Raw genomic sequence first — 16,688 nt, forward strand, 5'->3', positions numbered from 1 at the left:
GTCCTGACTCCATCGCCTGTGACAGAAACCAGTTTTGCTTAAATAACAAGTTGTTTTTAAAGAACTACACATACTCAAATGTAGTTTCCTGAATTTGCCACTTAGAATTCATGCTTTGTGTTTTTCCTTGTTAACACAATTTTAACACAGTTATCTTTAATATCTTTTTCAGAATCCTCAATTTAATATCACATCTACATATGTCATCTATGCTCATTTGCTACGACAGATAGCTACCTTAGTGGAAGCTGACCATCACTTCCTAGTTCACTGGCTTAAAAAGTAAACAAGAACTTTCATAGTCTCTCATTTTAACTGTGATATTATTATTTTTATGATAAATTGTTGTAAACCTTTATAATACTTAAATGTTTTTAAGATTTTTAGGAATGATGTTTATACTTTGAAATGCTTCAAAAGCCAGTTATAAAATGCATACATTAGTAATACATAAAAAAATAAACATCTATTTTTAATCTAAGTAATTAAGCATGTTCTTGTGAAAATTATTGAAAATATCGACCACTTGCAGTTTTTATATAGCACATTTCTGTTTTTTTATACATTTCAAATGGAGTTGCTCAGCTATTGTTTTATTATGTGTCTTTTTATTTATTTTTTATGTCTCTCTGTTAACATATCTTACTGCGTATGTGATACTTTCTGCTTATTAAAAATACCAGAGTATGAAAGCACATTACTTCCTCCCCTCAGGACTATATTTCCATTAATAGACATTTCTCCAAGGTGGGAAAAAATTAAAAGGGCAAAATATTTTCAAAATAAAAATTTAAAACTGTCAGTTCTCATGATGACTATAGTAGTAGTTACTATTACTATTAATTATAGTAGTAATAATTCCTATTACTGATAGTAGAATTCAAATACTAACTATCTGTGAAGTCACCGTCAATGCTGAACTACTAACATCACTGAGCTTTGCTGGGGTGGGTTACTAGGAGCCTCTGATTGCAGTCCTATCTGCTCACCAGGCTTCCACTCTATGAGTGCTCATCCTTGATGCCTTATTCCATGGAAATTGATTAGTTAAATCGAAATCATAATGGTTGCACTATATGCAATGCCAATATAACCATAACACACACACACACACTTTGTGAGTACAACACACCACGTCCTTCTTGTTCACTGTATAACATCACAACTTTGTTCTTCATTGGAACTAGCCAGCACTTAATTATTACAGTGTAAGATCTTTGGATTTTGAGGCAGGTGAGTCTGTACCTCAGGCTAGCCTGGAACTTACCATGTATCCCAGGGGATTTCTAACTCACAATCCTCCTCTCTCAGTCTCCCAGTTATAGGGATTACAGGTGGACACTGCCATGTGTGGCTGGAGGGCCATTTTAAAATAACAGAATCATAAAAAAAGCATAAAATATTAAAAATATGATATGAGATTATGAGAAGACTATAGAGACATTTCATTGGAACTGTGGTTGTTTAAAACAGAAGTTTAAGTTAAGGCTAGCCAGTAGATATTAAAATAATGTGTTTATTATTAGAATACATCACATACATGTTGGAAAGGAGCACGGCATGAACACTGAAACCAGGGTTAAAGCACAGCCCTACCGAATCTCCCTCATGCATGCTGAGGCCTCGGGGGTTCTCTCCACTGTTCTCTGTCCACAAGGGGCCATGAAAGCACAAGTGCTGACTGGGGAGTAAGGAAGAAATCTTAGTCTTCAAGACAGAATCTGTAAATAATGAAACTGACTAAATCCTGAAAGCCTTATCAACTATATTAATGACACTGCAGTAATTTTGGTGTTTATTTTTTATTTGAGAAATAGTATTGGTAGGATCTTACATCTTTTGAAATGTTTTCAACTTAATATAATTTGTGAGAATGAATAGTCTATCTTCTGATGTATAGGATGTAGTTTGATCTCTAACAAATATATTGACAAAATAAGAAATGAAAGTTTTGATTGGAATTCTTTCAAAATACTTACCAGATTATCCCAGAAGAAATTCAAGCAACTGGTAGAGAGATTGCTGCAATTTGTTTCTTTACGGCTGTTTCCAGCAAAACCTGAAGAATTCCCGCCTCTAACGAAGTGTACCTGGTGGATCCCATCAGCCGCTAAAGTTCTGGCTTTGCTTAGTAGGTTTTGATCATTCTCGCACTCTTCCGTTTCTCTTGAGAAGGAGTAGGGACATATTTTCAGGGTCGTGGAATACTGGAGAGATAGCTTTAACTTTTAAACCATTATTTTGAAGAAAACAAAGTAACTTACCATTTTATGTATTTTACAAACTATAAATTTTTATTTATAAATGTTTTACAAAGCTGGGACGAGCTTTGTTTCTGTTTGTATTGTAGTCTTAAGTGCACATGACTCACTACGTATTCATTCCTGAGAAAACATGAGTCCCCACTAATTACTGGGCACTCCTACAAGAGATGACACCAGTGGAGAAATGGCGAGTAGATAACCATTGCCTCCTTTCTCTAAATATTGTTATGATCCTCATCACTTTTTTGTAAAGCAAGAAATATTTTTTTACCACAGAGTTTAAAATTGCCTTTTCATTGGAACTGTAGTTATTTAAACTAGAAGTTTAAGTTAAGGCTAGCCAGGAAATATTAAATAATACGTTTATTATTAGAATAAATCACGTGCATGGTGGAAAAGAGCACTATATGAGACCTTCTCTTCACAGACACTGCCAACAATTTGGTTCACCCTCCCCTCGTTCCTTACACTGATTTCTATAATTCTACCCTGGATCACATTGATCTCATGGAAGAGTATCACACGTGGCAGAGCTTTGGGAACTCTCACAGGTATGACCAATAGCTCATCTAATTGTTTACCTAACAGATGCAATTAACGCAATAACTGGATTTGAGGTTTATATAAATAAATTATATTATATAAATGTATATAATTTCTCTATATAAACATGTCATTTAGATGTGTAGCTTTAAAATGTCACTGTGCCTATCAAGAGGTTTCACTTTTGCTACATTTTCAGTTTATACACGCTAATATAGTTTTGCTTTAATTAATAGCATCTCTTCTACTTAAATTTTCCAGTAATTCTACCAGAATTGACCAAAAATGTATAATGGCCCTCTGTTCAAATCTCAGTGTGCATATGAACAGTCAAAACTGAAAAACGGTTTCCTCTAAGGACTCTAGTCAGTCTGAGGAATATTTTCTTGGTAGTGTTTCTTTTACAGATATGCTCTCATTCCTGTTTTAGTGTAAGTGTAGCCATAAGTCAGTAAATAGTTTGACCATTTCATTGTTAACTTTTAACGAGCTCCATCCAGTCACAATGCAACACACCAACAGCTCACTTCATGGGTCTTCCATTTGGTCCCATCTGCCATGGGAGGTCAGCTGGAATCGGAATGGCATCTGGAACTCAGGGGAAGTCACCACTGACTGTGGAGTGTTTACCTGGGTACTTCATGCACATACTAATTTTTATGTATTTTATTTTTTATGAAACCAAAATGGCAAAGATTGAGAAGCACTGTTTTAAAGTATATAATGAAACCAACATATGTCCTTTTAGGTTTGCTGCATTTCTTTTATTTTCACACCTTTAGTTGGCTTTAGTAACTCAGTATTTGTGACTAGTACTGAGCAAGTTGTACTTATTACCAGTTTTGAATCAGAATAAAGGCTGTCTAATGTTTGGTATATAGGGCTACCTCTTCTTTCTCATGTCTTCTTTGCAACTAGTGGCCACAAATATACCACCTACTAGGTTCAGGTGGAATACAGCTTAGATTGATGGATTTGTTGCAATTACTTCCATTGAGCTATGTCCCACCTACACTGCAGCTACTTGTGATGGGAGTCTGACCTCTCAGTGTTACTGCTGCTGTGTTCATTCTTTCCATAGGCATTTATGTCTGAGTAGTGTGTGGTTTTCATACATAGTGTACGACTTAGCTCTGATCTGGGAGACAAGTTATTTCCATGCCCTTTGATAATACTGTTATATCTTTGTAAGTAAGGATATTTCATATTTTACAGTTTCTCATTTTTATCATATTGCTCTTAAATTTATGACTGCTTTTTTATGCTATAATTACCACTGTGTTTATTCATTTCTGAAGCTCACACATCAGAAATAGTCCTTGATTAATAAATTGCATATTCATTTGAACATGTAAATATTCTGACCTATTTCTGGGCCATCAACACTTGCTTCCTGGTCTTGCTGCTGGCCATGCTATCACAGGTGATAATATAGGTGACTGTGAAAATGGAAATGACTTGTGTGAACAATGTAAGTGACTAGCACATATTTAGAAAAATAGTTGTGGCTTCCTATAGAAAATTAAAATACTGTACTTAAAGGGATGATACATTTTTCATAGGTTTGTAGAAATGAACTTATGCACATAAAATCTTTTGTGAATAGTAAAACACCATACAAAAGTAATGTTTTATATTGCAAGGAGGGTACCTTAGAATCCCTTAGTGTACTTTTGCTAAAAATGCACCATTTTGCTTTTTCTGTTTGCTTATAAAGCAGGTTTTCCTTCTGTCAGTACCCATTCGTTATTTCTATAGCTGCAAAAAAAATCATTATTCAAAGAGACTCAGAACAACAGATGATAAGCATCGCAAGGGTAAGCCAGCTACGAAACATGTTTATGCTGACTGTAATCAATATAGTAAATAATAAATAAGTTAAATGTCTTGTGAATTGTTTTAGTGTAATCAGGAAGTGTTAAAAATATCATTCATGTTATTACCCCCACAAGGTAACCCTGTTCACAGTATGGAAGATAGAACACTCCTCATCTAGTTAGCCTCCCAGTATATTATAAATGCAACAGAAATGTTTCTGATAAACCCAAATTTGAGGAGCTTGTTGGGACTTCATTGTGTAACCATGATGAGAGCAGGAGTGTGTTAACACAGATCATTCACACTAGAGCACTTTCTGGAGTTCATGAAAATCAAAAATAACCAAGACGTTAGGTGATTGACACTAATATATGTCTATAGAACTAAGAAATATGCTCAAGGAAAGGGAAAGTTTTTATAATTGTTTCTCAGTACATGGAAAATGCACAGACAGTAGTAGACTAGGAAAATGTAGCGCAAGGTGGAGTTTCTCCCTGGGCCTCTGCTCTGCCTACCAGTGTTGAGAACAGCATAGCACAGGAGTGAGCGCTCACACGGTTCCTCTACACGCTTGCGCATATCCGGTGCCTACTGCTTAGGAGAGTATTCCGGTGTTAAAGATGAGAGAGCTGCTTAGCTTCTTAAAAGAGAAAGAAAAACAGAGTAGACAGAAATTATTCCCATGTCTTGTTCAAGAGTACAACACAATATAAATGATGATATTTCAAACTATAAAAATAAGAATACTTTATTTCTCAGCAGTTCAGTTCCTGAGTATATTTTTTTCCTGTTAAAGAAAAAGACAAAGGTTTGGGTGCCTGAAATGTTCCCCAAATCATCTTGCATTCAATATGGGAATATTAGAAGAAATTTTATTGCCTATGGCTCCAAAAAGAATTCCAAAGCCATGCTGCCCTTAAAGAATGACATTAAACTGGCATATTTGACACCAGATACTGGCTTAAAAGTTAATCTGTAATAGCCAGTCATCTTGACATTTTGACTAAGTTGCATTTCTGTGCCATGTGTCTTTTCTTTAAAGTAATTTTTTTTCACTTTGGCTATGTGGTTTGTTACCATTTAAATAAAGTAGACAGCGCTATTTATCTAGATTTCCCTAGCAGTGTGCTGCCACTCATGCGTAATGTGTCAGATGCAGCAATTTTCCTATGGGAAAGGAGAGCCCCGGCTGTCCTTTCACAGACCGTGACGGGAGCAGACTAAAGACTGCAGCATAGTTAGTTCTCGCTGGTTCTGCTTCCCAGCTGCCGTGACACTTGAATTCATGATTGGTGACTCTGTGACACAGCTTATGCTATAGTCTGAAATCGCAAAATTAAGTAAATAAGTTCCATAAGACTGCCTAAAATTCTGCTTTTGATAGCCTCTTTCATTTGAAGCATTCTTGTAGCAAACACATTTCCAGAGAAAAGGACCTCAGAGCTTGTCTCCATTAGCATCCAGGGGTAAATAAATATACGTCGCCATGTGACAGCCACCTAGGGTCAAGAACAGGGTCAGAAAATGAGAAAGAAAGGATAAGACAAAAAGATCTGTCACACAAGACACTGTCCAGAAATACAGACGTCCTTGGGAAGATAGGACCCAAGGACCCAGAGAAGCAAAACTCTGCTAAGACTCTTCACACTGGAGATTGGAGGCCTGGGAGAGGCTATGAATTGGCATCTATTCCAGTAATCTACAAAATCTTAAGTCTCAAACTCAATTTGGGGCATGAGATATTATGTCATAGCATATTAGTGTACTTCAGCTGTCTGAAATACTGATCCTTAATTGCACAGAATTCATTTTCATTGCCTCCAAAGACAATGAAGTACTCTAATAATCATTGTCTAGATAAGGAAATGCATAAGCATATTGGTTTTGAATAATAAATGGCAGTTACATATTTCTTACAATTCTAATATGTTGGTTTTTATATACTCAGTGCTTATTTTTGGAGGAACATGAAAACTGCATTTCTCAAATCTTTTATATATGTATTGTCCAGCATATATGTTAACATTTTGGTAAATTTTCTTTTGGTACTCTTTAATCAACAGAGGTAATGCAGTGTTGTACACATAATTTAGTCCCTGCTTGAACTGTTTGCATAGTTTTCCTACTCATTTTTAGTAGCTGAATTATAGCCCATTTACTAGATATACTTAGGATAGTTTAAGCTTTGAGTTTATTGATAATATTTCTATAAATATCTTGTGGAATAAATTTATTTCTAATCTTTAAATTTTTCCAAAGTAGAACTATTAGATTTAAAGATCTGAACATTGACAATGTCTTTGAACCTATAAACACATTAATTTTTTACTTTCTATAAGTAGACTATTCTTTTAGAACAAATTAAGTATCCACAATAGTTTAAGCCTGAGCTTAGCATTAGGAATGCATGCATTGGATTAAATGTCCCCCTTTTTTACACAGGAAACTTTGCTATTGAAGGTCTGAGGCCTGTGGAAATTGCAGTTCAGCCTTCTCACTATAAAAATTGAGCAAGATTTTGGTACCTACTGGCTACTAGGGTTCCAAAATAAAGTAAAAATAAGATGTTTCACAGGTTAAAATATATGTAATTGATTTATGAAATTATTTATGTGAGAAATAGCATAAAAAGAATTAAGCTATTTTGACTGTCTTAAGTGTTTTAAGTGTAATTATACTTTAAATAAAAATAAAAAATATCTGCTTTCTTATTTTATTAGCAAAGTCTGGTGGATAAAGTATCTCGAAGACAAAGACCTGATATGAATATGTTATTTCTAAATATGAAAGTAAGGAGGACACATCTGGTTAGCGACTCACTTGATGAGGTATAATTTATTCCAAAATGGTTTAGCCTTATTTCTAACATTTTTAAACTATTATTTCTATGTGCAAATATGTATACTTGCATAAATTCTGATATAGTTAACATAAATTTCATATAAATAAGCTTTATAACATTCTAAGTTTATTAGTAGTTGGTTAATTCCTCAGAGGAGTTGATGTACAATACTCACATATGTAATTCATGTTTCTTAGTGTGCTACCTGGACTCTAGACCTGCCATCTTGTGATTAGGTGTAGAACAAGTCAGTTTAGTTCTCCACACCTCAGGTTGCTCATGTCTAAACTTCCCAGTCTGACCGGTAGGGTATAGGGTATATAGGACCTATAGGGTATAGGGTATATAGGACATATTCGTATTCACACAAACATTGACTCGGGGATGTATATTGCAAAGTTTCTTGCATGTACACTGCTGCAGTCAGACCATCATGTAGTTAAGAGATAATGGCTATTTTATCTATGTGGGGTTTTTATTTAGTGTTGAAAGAGAAAGGGCCGTAAAAAGTTATTTTATATTATAGTCTACTGAATTAAAATTTTGGACACAGTATGATTCTTAGGGGCAATACTCTTTGTCAAGGCATCTGACCCCTTAATTCTTTTTTCTAACCTATAAAGTGAATAATAACACCTAGCTTATATTGTCTGGCAAATTAGATGGATAGATGTATGAATGGATAGATGTTTATGGAAGTAAAAATAAAGTCTGTCTAATATTGTTCCTTAAAAAATAAATAAATTCCCTTCTCATTGCTCTTCATTCTGTCATACTACATAACTTCTTCAAATAGTTAACCCGGAAGAGAGCTGACTTGAAGAAGAAGTTGAAAGTTACATTTGTAGGTGAAGCTGGTTTGGATATGGGCGGCTTGACTAAAGAATGGTTCCTTCTTCTAATTCGCCAGATTTTCCATCCAGATTATGGTGAGTGTTTGTTTGTGATCATTGACACTCTAGACTTGTAGGCCCTCAGTAGTAGCCCTGACATTTTTATCAGCTGTAAATGTAAAATTTGTACAGAAATAGCCAGATTTCTCTTGAGTCAATGAAATGAATGGAAGTGTCCCACTGAAACAAAGGACACTGAGAATTTGGAAGCAAGCCTGTAGGGTTTTCCTGTACTAATATGTGAAGCTCCTTTCATTAAATAGTCATTTTACAAAATAGAAGTCTGTGGTCTTGGGAGATGGTTTAGTCAGTAAACAGCTGGCTGTGTAAACCTGAGTGTCAAGTTAGGTTCCAAGTATCCATGTGTAAAGCCAGGTACTGCCAGCACTCCTTTAACAGTGCCACGGAGACAGAGACAGGTAGATCCCTAGAGCTTGTTGGCCGACTAGTCTAGCTTAATTGGTCAGTTCTAGATTCAGTGGGAGACTCTTTCAAAAATACAATGGACCATGACTGAGGAAGACACCTGACATTAACCTGTGGATTCACACACAAATGAACATGTGAACATACAAACATGTATACATGCATAAACCACAGACAAAGGAAAATAGAAATTCATAAGTTATTTTTTAAGGACAAAAATCTTTCAGCTGCTTGTTGGGTCTTTTGGAGGGCAGTCGTGATAGATCACTGTGAGCGCTCCATAGCTTCAGTAATAGTGTCAGGCCATGGGACCTCCCCTGGAGCTGGATCCCACTTTGGACCTGTCTCTGAACTTTCTTTTCCTCAGGCTCCTCTTTAAAGAAAATGCTTACATAATTATTAGCATCTATTAAATGTTTCCTTCAAAGGAGAATTTCTATGTTTATAGATTATATGTATCATACATATTATGGATAAAATAGATGGATGTGTAAAATCTTGTACATCCTTATAAAAAGTCAGATATAAATATGCCTTCTATAAATATTTTACTAAGATTTATAAATGTATTCTGTGAAATTTTTAACATGAAAGGTGATTTGTAACAGAATTGTTGTTAGTAATTTGCCTTTGGTAGATTTCATATGTATTTACTAGCCCTTTTCATCTGTGGACACCTTGTATTTCCTCTGCAGGCATGTTTACATACCACAAGGATTCACACTGCCATTGGTTTAGCAGCTTTAAATGTGATAACTATTCTGAATTCCGATTGGTTGGAATTGTATCCTTTAAACTTTCCACTAGGAGGTGCTACTAGACTAGGGATTTTTTTAAGTTTTTTTCCCCCAATCTATAGTTTAGAAAAATTTTGTTTTAGAAAATTAAACATCAGATTTATTAGATTTTCTCTAATTCATATAGATGCAATATCAAGCCTCCATAGTCTCAATACATTTAGAGAAAATGTCTGACTTTTAAGTCTTTCTTATCTCAAAATGATTGTTTATATATCAGATTTATCAAAAATTTAATAAAAGTTTTTAAAATCTAGAGTATTTTCCATTTGTAATAGAATACTTTCTGTCCTTGCACTCTGCTAATTTACTCAATTTACTAAGTTGAAATCTTAAGAATTAGATTTAGCTTTTTTAGTGTACCCTGAAATACTGAGACATGAAGGAGGTAACCCTAAAAATTTTAAAGGTAATGCAGTGGGGAATATGTAAAATGTACATAATTATTTTAGAGCTTTTTTAATTTCATAAATTCAACTTCCTGTTTCTCATCCCTATCTCAGGTATGTTATGTAATTTATTCCTACACTGGTGGAGCAAAGAGAGGTTAGATTTTAGACAAAGATGCCTTGTATATTAGCTTTTTAAATTACAAGAAATATAATTGTGGGAAATAAAAGTAGAGTAAAAAGATGAACAAGAACTGAAGCTGTGTGGAAGAGAGGGAAGTTGCAGCGTTGACAAGTTCAGCATTGAAACCAGTTCATGAGCATCCATGCAGGGAGTTTATCCTCAGTCAGATGACCAGGTAACATGCGTTAATAATCAGTACTAGAGGGCTTGGGACTTCATTAAAACCAAGATTAGCATAACATAAGTGTGGTGAGGTGGAGGAGATGGGATATGTGTTCTTCCCAGAGAAGGTAGGAATTTAAACTGAGAGGATGATTGGGTTCGAATGAAAGCTGAGCTGTTACTGACTTGCTACAAAGCAGTGATCACCCTGGCACTGTGGGAAGTGCTGAGCATCCATCTATATAAGGCCATGTCACAGTTACTATGGTTAAATCCTGAGGGTGTAGATGGAACTTGAAAGAGTAAATGAAAGAAAAAGCAGGAAATAAAAACTGCACATTGAAATAGCCAAGTTAATTTGAAATGCTTATAGATTGTCCTATCTAGGGGCCAGAGTGACTAATTCCACACTCTCCAAGAAGGATGAGCAAGTCATGGAGTCCTGTTTTCCTGTCATTTACAGGTCTCACTTGAGTGTGTCCAACTTCTGGGTACCTTTTTACTAACTTTGACCTATTTGAACTTCTTCATGCATGTATTATCTTGCTTTACAATACTATGTCACAGCTTAGCGTTGTGATATTTTGACTTCCTGGTATCACTAATGAAGTTAGCTATTGAACTTTTGAAATAATGCTTTTCATAAAATTGTGACTTGCCAGTCATTGTCTTCCATAATATTGGCAGTTTTACTCAGTCAGTACCTAAAAGATCTTACTAAGCATGTTCTTATGTGTATATTTCATGTTAAACAAGTATGTCTAAAATTAAACTCACACAATTAGTGTTTGGCTACAGTTATTTTTAAATATGGTAAGATTTTAGTGTTTTCAAGAAGTAGATCCATAAAACAAAATAATAAAGTTAAAATGTTATGGAGTATTAATAACTGATATTTTAAAAGTCGAAATACCTATACCAAAAATGATATTGAAACTGTATAGAGACAATATAGTACAGTACAAGTTTTCAGACTGTCCACAGCACAAAGCATTCAGTGACACTGGCAGAAAAATTACTCCATCCCTGTTTCAACTAGACCAGGTTAATTTAGTGTGAAGTAAAGTATTTCTGTGTGAGAGGCTCTGTAGCATCAGCCTATAACATAACCTACTTCCTTACTATAGGCATCCTGCTTTTAGGTTTTAGCATTAACAGTTTTTAAATGAAAAATGTTGAGAGGCTATCACCATTGTGGAGAATTATGAGTTATAACACTGTAATATTATGATTACCATCTTGCTACTATCCAGATTATATATTTGAGTGTATTTGTGGTATCTATCTTCTTACACATACTGGTCAGCCTGTGCAGTTACTTAGAAAACAGTATAGCTCTTTCTTATGTCTTCAGCCCTCATTTAGCCTTTGCAAATTAAATTGACAGTATGCCAATTTGCTAGGCCTATATGTTTAGGTTTCCTTTTGGATCTATAAAATAGATTACTCTTTAAGTAACCTTAATAACTGACCTTTAAATACTAGGAAATTTGATCTGAACGTCCTCTTTTGGCAAATTGATAAGTTACATTCTGCTATTTAAGTAGACAAATTTTACAAGTAAGTGAGATATCTGAACTCTAGCCCCTCAAGTTTTAATATATGAGTCTGCTTACAATATTCTCTCATTAGCAGTATTTGTACATACATATACTTATTCATACCAACTCCTTTAACACAGTCTTACTTAAGCTTTAAATAACTAAAAATGGCAATTTCTAAATCAGTGCTGTATTCTGCACCCAAATACTTCTAACAAAACCACCAACATACTTGGTTAAACTTAGTAATTTTTATATATTAAATAATTTATAGGAATGCCTGAAATCATTAAATCCTATCAAATGAATACCTCTTCCCATGGCTTTTGTTAATCAAAATATTTATAGTATGTAAATAAAATGAAATTTTAAAAGAAAGGTATGTTGGACTAAAAGGTATGTTGAAAGCTGGTGTTAGATCTAAAAGGAGACTGGTGCATAATTCAGAACTCATTTGTTGTCATGGATTTTATGTTAATACTTAACATTTAGTATTCATAGCTCATGGGACTAGCTGTTTATAACAGCATCACCTTGGATATTCGTTTTCCTCCCTGCTGTTACAAAAAATTACTGAGCCCTCCTGTCGTACCAAGTGATCAGAGTACACCAGTAGGCATCTGCAGTGTTACCATTGACGACTTGTGCCAGGTTATGCCTGTAAGTATGTTATTGCCACCTTGTGGTTGTGTTGTGCTAACTGCCACCTTATTTGTAGTCTTCTAATGCTATTCTTTCTTTAAAATCAGGCTTTCCTTTTAGAACTCTTCTCTGTCTTACTTTTTAAAAGTCCCTTCCTTGCAGAGACCTATTCTGCAATGTGCCTGAACTCTTACAGAACAGTACAGATTTTAGGTCTGATGGCCATTGATTTGAATGCCGACCATGCCATTTATGGGCTTTGTAAACTTGAGTGAGTTATTTAACCTCTCTGAGCCCAAATGTCCTTATGGCAATACTAGGTTATTTTAAAAATAATAATGAAAAGCAAATAATGGGCTGGAAAGATGGCTCAGCAGTTAAGAGCTCTTACTGCTTTGGTAGAACGCTCGAGTTCAGTTATGGTGCCCATGTTAGAGTGCTGGCATCTACTTCTAACTCCAGCTCCAGGGAATCCAACACTTCTGGCCTCTACAATCTTATATACATACTTATACACAGACACAAATGAACATAACTTAAAATAAATGTTTATGGTAATAGCCATATCAAATCTCTACCAGCCTAGATTTGTATAAAATAGGTGCTTTAAAAAAGAAAACCCAGCTGCCAATTTTATTTTCACATTTCACAGTATAAGTGACAATGGTACTTTTTTATCCCACTTCTCCCATCCGAGACTATTCTCTTTGCTAGAAACAGGGAGACTTCTTTTATTGTACCAACAGAAAACACGCAGGCACAGCACCATGATCTGATAAAACAGACCAAGTAATACAAATTTGCTTATCTCTTCAGCTGAGTCATACTAGGATCAGTGGGTACCATCGACCATCATAGGGCAAGCAGAAGGTCTAATCATGGGAAGTTCAGGCATCTTGGACATATGGCCTCATATGAGAGGCCTCATTCTAAGAGCAAGTTCCACAAACATCATCCTAGGAGAAGGGCATCATGGGAGGGCCTCCCATATGTGGTTTGGACATCATACCAGATGAGGAGGACCCAGGAGACTGTGGAGAAGAGATAGGCCCCTTCAGGAGAAGTAGCAAAGAATGGAGCTAGAGGTATCATCCCATGTTGAAATGCAGCTGTTGTTTATCAGTGAGGCTCAGAGCCTCAGTTCGGATGACAGACTTTCACATTCTCTATGTGGTTCCTACACTGAAGTGTGACTTTCTTACAGATGGTGGTCGTGGGGAACCACAGTAATCATGATAAAATTACCACCACCCTGCCAGATATGAGGCTCTGGTCCCTGTGCTTTTAATGAAAGTAAAATTTATTATGTAAAGTAAGATTATTCCAACCCATGACATTACTTTTACAATTTAATATAAATTAAGAGTATTTTTTCATGAAGCTTGATTTAAAAAATGAAATATTGAGCCAGTTCTACTGTTAAGTTTTGGTTCATACATAACTGAAGTTGTAAGAAAATATTTCTCCCAGTACTCTCAGGCTTTTTTCTTGGAAGAGGAAAACATGATAACTAAAATGTATAAGCCTCTTAACATGTGAACTGTATGTCTGATGTTTAAACACTGCATCATAAAATAGTAGCATATTTAAAATATATATGTGATTTGAAAATGAGAAGCACTATAAATCCATAGCAGTAATATGACCGAGAACAGGAATTAAACTGGAAATCACAGTAGAGCTATAACACCTGTTTGCTTAAGAGTGGGCTGTAGAGTTAAATCTCTGTAGAATAAACTGGATAATTCCCTCCTGCATGGACTTCAATTTTTCCAAGCCAAGAATGGTAGAAATCATTAACGGGTATCATGGGTCTTAGAAAGTACATCTCAAATATTTGTTTTAAAATATGAGTTTACTTTTTATTCTCATAGGTAAGGGACCCACAGTCTGTATCCTTACAGTCTGAAGTAATGCTAGTTGATTGTAAAAGACAGATCACAGATTTATTTTTACAGGAATTGGCCCATGGACTAAAGGAACTTTTATCATATGAAGGCAACGTTGAAGAAGATTTCTATTCAACATTTCAGGTACTGATGAAAGCATACCACTGTGAATGAGCTGCACATCTTAAATATGAAGATGTCATTTGTTCCTAAGTACTTGTTAGATGAGCAAGAAGTAATCAACATGTAAGGTCTTAAGTAAAGGATCTTAAGTCTGAGTGTAGCAGTGTATCAGGGGTCCTGGCACTGGGGAGTCTCAGACACAAGAATTGTGATTTGAGCTGCGCAGTAAGACCCTTTCTCACTTAACTAATGTTTAAAGTATCAAAGCAAGTGGTGTAATAGAGACGGTGCCGCAGACTCCTGCGGCACTGAAAATGAATGGGAACATGAGTTCATCAAGGGCACGGTACTCTCCAGGTAGTTGCATCTTCCCATAACTGATTTGCCTTTTACCAAAAGCTAGCTAGCCTCGTACATTACCCCAACACGGGAAGTTTAGGAGAAGGTGATGAGTCAGATTAAAAACAAAAAAAAAGAAACACTCATTTCCACCTTGCTCACTTGCCATACAAGTTTTGTGGGCTTTATTAAAGTATTAACTATATTTAACAGGAAGGATTAAAGACCTCCTATTTTACTTCAGAATGACACCTCTTCTTAATATAATTGTCACTGGAAAGTTGAAGCTTTGGGCAGTTGTGTGTTAAGGGAGAGACAGAACTGGTCTACAGATGTAGCCACTGTGTATGTCAACAATACCAATTAACATATGGTATCGCCCACCAGGTTTTTCAAGAAGAATTTGGAGTAATTAAATCCTATAACTTAAAACCAGGGGGTGATAAGATTCCAGTTACCAATCAGAATAGAAGAGGTAAGTTAGATGCCATTGTAAACTGCAGTGAGTTAGTACCATTTTATTACTATGACTCTGTAACAGATGTGAAATTGCTTTCCAGAGTATGTACAGCTTTATACTGACTTCCTGTTGAACAAATCTATCTATAAGCAATTTGCTGCATTTTACTGTGGATTTCATAGTGTGTGTGCTTCAAATGCCCTAATGGTGAGTTTGAATTTTTAAGCTTTCAATTAGGTTTTAAAATGGTATAGAAGATAATTCCTTAAGTATCATAGTAGATAAGCTTTTAAAAGTAGAAAATGTTTTCTACTTTTAAAAATAAATGCCTTGTTTGTTTATTTTGGTTGCTTATGTGTTTTTTTATTTTCTTTTGGGAGGAGGTTTCAAGGAGCATTGGGCAGACACGAGAGGACGGGGAGATGAGTGGGACTGGGGTGCATGATGGGAACCTCACAAAGAATCAATACAAAGTTTCAAAAATATAAATAACAGTAGTGCTCTTCTTTCAGCCTTTCTACTATATAGAGAGAGAGAGAGAAATGTGACTTTAGCGCTTTCTCTCTTCTGCTATGCCTTTAGTTAGGGCATTAAAAGCTCTCTGAGGATATTGCGACTTAGGAGCACAGCATAGCAGGAGAGTTAATGCCTAGCTCCAGGGGTTGGGGGACATGGGAGCATGCTGTGTAATTGCCCCTGCCTACTCAAGGGTCTACCAGCAACCTGGAGTCTAGAGTTCATCTCCAAAAGCCTGGTAGACTTTTATGGTGCTTTGACTTGTGTTGGCCATATAACTTGAAGTTAGAATACCATTTTGTAAATATTGTATGATTCTTTCTTTTTTTTAATCTATTTTATGTATTGAGTACACTGTCGCTGTCTTCAGACACACCAGAAGAGGGTGTCAGATCCCATTACAGATGTTTGTGAGCCACCATGTGGTTGCTGGGAATTGAACTCAGGACCTCTGGTAGAGCAGTCAGTGCTCTTCACCACTGAGCCATCTCTCCAGCCCTGATTCTTTCACCTTAAATAACCAGGCACATGCCATCATGCCTGTCATATGTTCCTTCTGTTTTATCATGAGAGTCTGGAGTAGCCTTTCTTTTGAATTGTTTTTAAAGAAGAAAGAAATGGACTATCAAAGTTCCATTGGTGGCAGGAGCAAGTAGCTTTCTTTCTGGCTTGTTACAGAGCAGTGGTTCTCAACCTGTAGGTCATGACCCTATTGGGTCTAACAACCCTTTCACAGGAATAACATATCAGATGTTTTATATGTCAGATTATGATTCATAACAGTAGCAAACAGTTATGAAGTAGTAACAAATATAATTTTGTGTTTGAGGGTCACCACAACATGAGAAACTGTATTAAAG

General features: G+C 35.6%; 1 protein-coding gene across 13 annotated transcripts in view; it reads left to right on the forward strand.

The window, feature by feature from the left end:
• Hectd2 (HECT domain E3 ubiquitin protein ligase 2) overlaps positions 1-16,688 on the forward strand; it is a 67,010-nt gene that overhangs the window by 42,779 nt on the left and 7,543 nt on the right. For 2 of the 13 annotated variants that reach the window (XM_006526991.4, NM_001163471.1), the window contains exons 8-18: positions 173-282; positions 1,983-2,131; positions 2,692-2,815; positions 4,525-4,624; positions 7,346-7,453; positions 8,264-8,396; positions 9,482-9,570; positions 12,361-12,519; positions 14,460-14,534; positions 15,240-15,327; positions 15,413-15,519. In XM_006526991.4, the coding sequence (XP_006527054.1) occupies positions 173-282; positions 1,983-2,131; positions 2,692-2,815; positions 4,525-4,624; positions 7,346-7,453; positions 8,264-8,396; positions 9,482-9,570; positions 12,361-12,519; positions 14,460-14,534; positions 15,240-15,327; positions 15,413-15,519 (1,242 nt within the window). Of the gene's footprint in view, positions 1-172; positions 283-1,982; positions 2,132-2,691; positions 2,816-4,524; positions 4,625-7,345; positions 7,454-8,263; positions 8,397-9,481; positions 9,571-12,351; positions 12,521-14,459; positions 14,535-15,239; positions 15,328-15,412; positions 15,520-16,688 lie in introns of those variants that run through there. The other 11 variants (XM_030250894.1, XM_017318159.2, XR_003952783.1 and 8 more) reach the window with 10 other exon arrangements.

Source organism: Mus musculus, chromosome 19 (assembly GCF_000001635.26).
Source record: "Mus musculus strain C57BL/6J chromosome 19, GRCm38.p6 C57BL/6J".
NCBI classification, from domain to species: Eukaryota; Metazoa; Chordata; class Mammalia; order Rodentia; family Muridae; genus Mus; species Mus musculus.